General features: G+C 57.4%; 3 protein-coding genes across 3 annotated transcripts in view, besides 10 other annotated features; all 3 read right to left on the bottom strand.

Moving 5' to 3' along the window:
- The window catches only part of Tco025E_07265 (uncharacterized protein), a gene marked incomplete at both ends in the record, with an annotated part of 1,167 nt that extends 63 nt beyond the window's left edge, over positions 1-1,104 (bottom strand). Inside the window, one exon of the mRNA XM_029374131.1 lies at positions 1-1,104. This exon is cut by the window's left edge and continues 63 nt beyond it. Coding sequence (XP_029225790.1) covers positions 1-1,104 — 1,104 coding nt within the window.
- Positions 1,105-1,446: 342 nt separating this feature from the next.
- Positions 1,447-1,499: a microsatellite.
- A 169-nt stretch (positions 1,500-1,668) lies between these two features.
- Positions 1,669-1,685: a microsatellite.
- Positions 1,686-1,699: 14 nt separating this feature from the next.
- Positions 1,700-1,726: a microsatellite.
- Positions 1,727-1,797: 71 nt separating this feature from the next.
- Positions 1,798-1,849: a microsatellite.
- Positions 1,850-1,940: 91 nt separating this feature from the next.
- Positions 1,941-1,965: a microsatellite.
- A 154-nt stretch (positions 1,966-2,119) lies between these two features.
- Positions 2,120-2,162: a microsatellite.
- Positions 2,163-2,257: 95 nt separating this feature from the next.
- Positions 2,258-2,298: a microsatellite.
- A 221-nt stretch (positions 2,299-2,519) lies between these two features.
- Positions 2,520-2,553: a microsatellite.
- A 107-nt stretch (positions 2,554-2,660) lies between these two features.
- Positions 2,661-2,712: a microsatellite.
- An 89-nt stretch (positions 2,713-2,801) lies between these two features.
- Positions 2,802-4,130, bottom strand: Tco025E_07264 (putative protein kinase, putative,casein kinase I; the record flags this gene model as incomplete). Its single annotated transcript, XM_029374130.1, has 1 exon — positions 2,802-4,130. One exon carries the CDS (start codon positions 4,128-4,130, stop codon positions 2,802-2,804), a length of 1,329 nt encoding a protein of 442 aa, XP_029225789.1.
- A 28-nt stretch (positions 4,131-4,158) lies between these two features.
- Positions 4,159-4,228: a microsatellite.
- Positions 4,229-4,334: 106 nt separating this feature from the next.
- Tco025E_07263 (myosin heavy chain) lies at positions 4,335-5,549 on the bottom strand (the record flags this gene model as incomplete). The annotated part of the gene is made up of 1 exon (XM_029374129.1): positions 4,335-5,549. A coding segment is annotated over one exon (1,215 nt), but the record flags the coding sequence as incomplete, so codon positions are not given.

Here is a 5,549-nt window from a genome sequence, read left to right as displayed (position 1 = left end):
GCCACAAACAGCAATAGCAACACCACTCGGAAAACTGTGGCCCATTTTGCGGACAGCACTTCCACCAGCGCTCTGCTTGTGCGTGCGCCTCTGCGGCTGTTTCTCCTCGCGGCTGCCTTTGCCTGCGCTGCGGGGCGGCGGTGGGGGGCAGCCGCGCGCACACTCTCTGGCAGGGATGTGGCTCGTGCTGTGCGCTCGGTTCGCTTTCCGTCCCTGTGGGCCAACGCCTCTCTCACTTCTGTGCTCCTTAGGGGCGTTCTCTTTTTTTTTCTTTTGCGTCTCCGCTTCGCTACCCCATGCGGGCCCCTGTGGGCGGCGGCCCCGCCACTGTTTGCTGCCGCCGCCCGGGCGCGCGGTACCGGCCTTTCGGCGCCGCGCCGCGCGGACCGCCCGAATGAGGCACGAGCCCGCGGCCATCGCGAGATACAAAAGCGGCGATGCGGCCAGGTACTCCTTATGTTCCCACCGCGCAGGGCAGCGAGCGGCCCCGCGCAGCCGAAGAAGAGACAAACAGCTAAAGCATCTTTTTATCCTTTCTTGCGTGTTGGGAATCCAATTGTTTTTTTTTTTTTGCTTTGCGGCGGCGGCGGCCCCGCTTCCCTGAAGGCCGGGCGCCCGTGCCGTACCCACCGGCCGGCCGCCAACCACACCGCTTGAGGCTGTGTGTGTGTATGTGTGTGCGCGCGCCTCCGAAGCGAGGCGGGCGGGCGGACAGGCAGGAATGCGTTGCTGGGGGCCCGGGGGCGGCGGCGGGGCCTTCGCCTGACGATGGCGGCGCCGCGAGCGGCTGTGCGAATTCCGGCTGCAGGAAAAAAAACGCAATGGGAGAAGTAGTGCGCCGTGGCTCGCCGCCTTTGCCTGCGGGGCGGAAAGCCGCGCGGCCGAGGGTCGCAGGGACCGCGCGATTGCACGCTGAGGTGCGGTTTTCGGCGCGGCGCGGCGCGGCGGTGGACCCATTGCTTGGGAAGAACGTGATCGCCACGCGCGGTTGGACGCTGGGCGTTTCGGCGCGTCGTCCCCAAACGGGAGGGCACCCCGTTCGGAGAAATGAAAAAACAAGCCATCCAAGCGCAAGAGCAGGGAAAAGGAAGCAGAAAAGCACATGAAAAAAAAAAATAAAGCCAACAAAACCAGCGCTCTTCACACAGCAGCTCTTCGTGCGGCGCGGGGGCGTTTTTTTTTCTTGATTTCATCTCGGCTTCGGCGGCGGTGATTGCTCATAAATTTGCGACGCGAATAGGCCGCATCGGACGGGCCGCCGCATCTGCCGGTTGGGCGGTTGGGTATGCGGCTTCAACTGTCCCCGGCTTTTCCTTTTCTGCCTCCGCGGCGCCGCCACCGTCGCCGCAACACCCCGCCCTGTGTTTAAAAGCGCCGTGGCTGTTGAGAGGCGCCGTGGCCGATGAAGTCCCTCCTCGTTTGTTTGTTTTTTTTCGGGCCTCCGCCCGCCCGCGGCAGCTGCCGGGCCCCGGAACGCCGGCGCGCGGCGACGGCGGCGGGGAACAACAGGCGGAAGTTGTTGGGACCCGGCGGACGCGAGGCGGCGGGCTGCGGCATAACTCGAGCGCCCTCGCCGTCGAGGCGCATGTGTTTCTTTTGTCGTTGCGTCGGGCGAAGGGGGAAAACGGGAGGGAAAAAAGCAAGGCAGAAGAAGAAGTGCAGGCGCATGGCGGCGGCGGCGGCGGGCAAAGAGAAGCAGACAAATCAAAACAAAAAAAACAAAACACGCACAGTAGTCGCAAGAAGGCCGAGACAATTTCGACAAGCGGGCGCCTGCGACGGAGGTGTGCGTGCGCGCGCTGGCGCCTCCGCCCCCTCCCTCCGCCCCGCGCCTGCCGCGGCCGCCGGCTCTCAAACACACACACAAAAAAAAGGGCGGCGAGGAGATGCGGGCAAGTGCCGCCCCCCGCGCACACGCAGAGAAAGAGAGAGACTTCGGCAAAATAAAAAAAAAACGAAAAAAAATACATCGAAAACCGCGCATGAAGCGAGGCGTGGGAGGAGTCAGTCGAATGCGGCCCCGCAGAGGGGAACGCGGAGGCGAGGGGCGGCTTATAATGCCCCAACGCCCAATGCGCACCGTAAAAGCAGGGAAAATAAAAAAAAAACGACGGGCAAAAGACACACGCACACAGGCACCGACAGACAGACAGACAAAAAGAGGGGTGGGGGAGTTAAAAAAAGAAAGAGCAACGCACCCACAGACGCATAAAGTTCACACGCCAGAGCGCATGTAACACACACACGCCGCCGAAGTAAAAAAAAAAGAAAAGAAAAGAAAATAAGGCAAAAAAAAAATGGTGGCGGGGGCGGTTGTGTGGAGAAAAAGCTCCGCCAAAGAAAAAAACGCAAATCCCAACGAAACTATAGAAAAAGAAAAACAACACACAACTTCACATTTCCACCAGGGGGGCAAACGATGTACATGCACGCCTGTGCGGCGCCCGGGGGGAGGGAGTGTTGGGTATAACTTTTGGGACGGGGGGAGGCGAAGGCCGAACGCGCGGGGGCATCGCGAGAAAACAAAAAGAAGAAAAAAAAAGAAAGAAAAAACGAACCATACGAAGGCGACACACACTCAGACACTAGAAACCGTCAAAACAAGCCAACGCGAACGGGCTAGACTTGCCTACTAGAAGCAAGCCAACGAGAGGAATAAAAAAAACAAAAGCAAAACCAAATGCCAATGGCAAGAGAAACGCAAAAAAAAAAAAACATCGGCCCCCATTAGCAGCAAAAATTCTATGGAAGTATATATATAGAGTTCCCAACCAGGCAAAGAAAACATAAAAATACATAGTTCATTTTTCGTTCACCAAGACAAGGTCCTGCGCCGCACTTGAAGAGAGTCCAGGGAAGAAGCACAACAATTTTGAACCCATCTTCGTTGGGTCCTTCTCCCCGTGCTCGTTTCCTTTCTTGGGGTTGGCCTTGTTATCCGTTGCCCTTCGCTCGTTAGGAATAGATGGAGGAGGGGAGTCTCTCTTCCTTGCGGCCACCCAGTCATACTGGAAATCGTGCTGTACATTCGGTCCAATGGTGTCAAGGACCGACGCAATGAGAATTCGACACATCTCATACTGTGGACTCTCCGTAAACTCCAGCTTGCGCGAGTAGACCAGCAGGTCCTCAAACTGCGCGGGACACCTGGAACAGATCTGCGCGGTCGTCAGCTTTTGCTTGATCTCCCCAATAGCCTTTTCCTTTGCTTCACGGTCCTTCATGCGAAGTCCAGACCACGGGAGGTGCCCGCGATAGAGGTAGATAAGAATATATGAGAGCTGCTCCATGTCGTCGCGGCGGCTCTGCGAGAAACCCTTGTGCGTGCGCAAGGAGGCGTAGCGTGAGGTGCCAACAAAACTCTTTCCTGTGGCCATCTCACGATGCTCGCCGTTGGAGGAGCGATAGCGCACGCTGAGTCCCAGATCGATCAGGTAGAGGTGGCGCGCGTTTCTGCCCACGCCCAAGAGGTAGTTGTCTGGCTTTAAGTCTCGGTGCACGTACCCGACGGAGTGGATAAACTCCAGCCGTGAAAGCATTTCATCCGCGAGCATCACGGTTGTCTTGAGTGAGAACCGTCCCAGCTTGGCGTGAAGGTCCTCCAGCGACGGCCCCAGCAGCGACATGATGAGAATCCTAAAGTCTCCTTCCTGACCAAAGTACTTGAGTTCCGGGATTCCAAGTGTGGTGCGGTCTGGCACAGAATTCTGTATGTCCTGCATCACGCGCGCCTCGTGAAAGAGGAAGCAGCGTCCCCGGTTCCGCTCCAGCTTCACCGCGATCGGCTCGCCGGTGGAGACCTGCACCCCGGCGTACACCTCACCGAAGCCACCTTTGCCCAGGAGACGGTCAAGCCTGAATTTGCCCTGAAACAGCGTGATTGTCCCGGAGGACATGACGACAGACGACGCGCGCGCGCGGGTGGAGGCGGGGGGTGCCCTCAGGGAGCCTTCCTTGCTGCCCAGCACTGCAGGAGAAAAGCAAAGCAGGAGAAAAGCAAAGCAGGGGCGGGTAGAAGTGTCACCGCAGTCACATTTCATCACCAAGGCAGCGACAGGACTTTTACGAAAGCAGGCAAACAGAAAACAGAAAAAAAACCATCGATGACCATCACCAGCCGGAGACACCATTGAGCCCGTAATAACACGCACTTGTTTTCAAACAAACCCGCACCGAACACACAGCCAGAGCAGACACACACACACACACACACAGAGCCACGACAACAAAAATAGCTGAGAAAACCAACCCAACAAACGGAATGTTGTATCCTTTTTTTAAAACCCTTTTGTAAGAAAAAAAAAACAGTTTTCTTCTCGAGCGCCTCGGCGCTCTCATTCGTCCTGCATTTTTGTCAGTGTGCCGCAGACGTCTTCGAACACACCCAACGAAGCAGCGAAGGTGCTATGATTCTTTGAAAGGGCGTCCATCAGCAGATTCACACACAACTTCAAATTCCTGTTCTCCTCCGCGTGTTCGCGCGCGTCGCACGCCGCATCAGATGCGGCACGAAATGCGCCCACCTCCGACTCGTCCTTGGCTCCAACCCACTGTTTCGCCTCCCGCGCGCGAACCCGCTCCAATTCTTCCTGAACCCCGGCGAGTGACCGCTCCGCATCGGCGCTCCTCTGCAGCGCATCCTCCTCGGACTTGCGAAGATCCTGCATAAGTTCAACGAACTCCTCGAGCTTCGTTAGTGAATCACTCACTTCCAGCGACTTCTGATCCCGCTCGTCCGCCACCTTGTCAAGCAGCGCCTGCGCCTCCTCCTGCTGGGAAAATAACTCCTCCCTAAGACGAGTTATCTCGTCGTTCTTATCCGCTGAAGCTGCCTGCACCTCTTGCAGCGCTTTGCGAAGGACGCTGACGTTGGATTTCAATCCCTCACACGACGTGGCAGCCTCAGACTGCTGCACACGAAGCTGCTCCACCTGCTCCTGCAGCAGCGACACAATTCGCTCATGGTCTGACTGAAGCTTCCTATGCATGCTTTCCAGTTCAAAGAGCTCCTGATCCCGCGCAGCAAGCCTCTCCACAGCCACTTTCTCCCCCTCACGCGCTTTCTCTAGCTTTGTCACAAAGCCATCCAAATGGCCAATCACTTGAATCAGTTCCTCTCGCTTCTCGCTGAGCTCCTTCACCAGCGCCTCAAGACGCTCATTCAAAGCCTGTAAATGAGCATTTTTGGCCTCCACAACTTCCTCCAAATCACTCACCTTTAGACGCAGATCGCTCACTTCAGTATCCTTTGCATCAGCATTAGCCACACTCTGCAACGCCTCTTCAAGAGATTTTCGAGCCACAGCCAGACTCGCTGTAAGCCGCTCAGACTCGACCTCCTTCTCTGCGAGGTCCTCCGCCAGCTCTCGTTCTCGGCCTCCTTCCCCTGCGAGGTCCTCCGCCAGCTTCTCATTCTCGGCCTCCTTCTCTGCGAGGTCCTCCGCCAGCTTCCCGTTCTCGGCCTCCTTCTCTGCGAGGTCCTCCGCCAGCTTCTCGTTCTCGGCCTCCTTCCTGCGAGGTCCTCCGCCAGCTTCCCGTTCTCGGCCTCC

Source organism: Trypanosoma conorhini (assembly GCF_003719485.1).
Source record: "Trypanosoma conorhini strain 025E chromosome Unknown Tco_14.4_contig_00547, whole genome shotgun sequence".
NCBI lineage: Eukaryota > Euglenozoa > Kinetoplastea > Trypanosomatida > Trypanosomatidae > Trypanosoma > Trypanosoma conorhini.
Note: the sequence above shows the minus strand (reverse complement) of the source record. Positions and strands in the feature narration are given on the sequence as shown.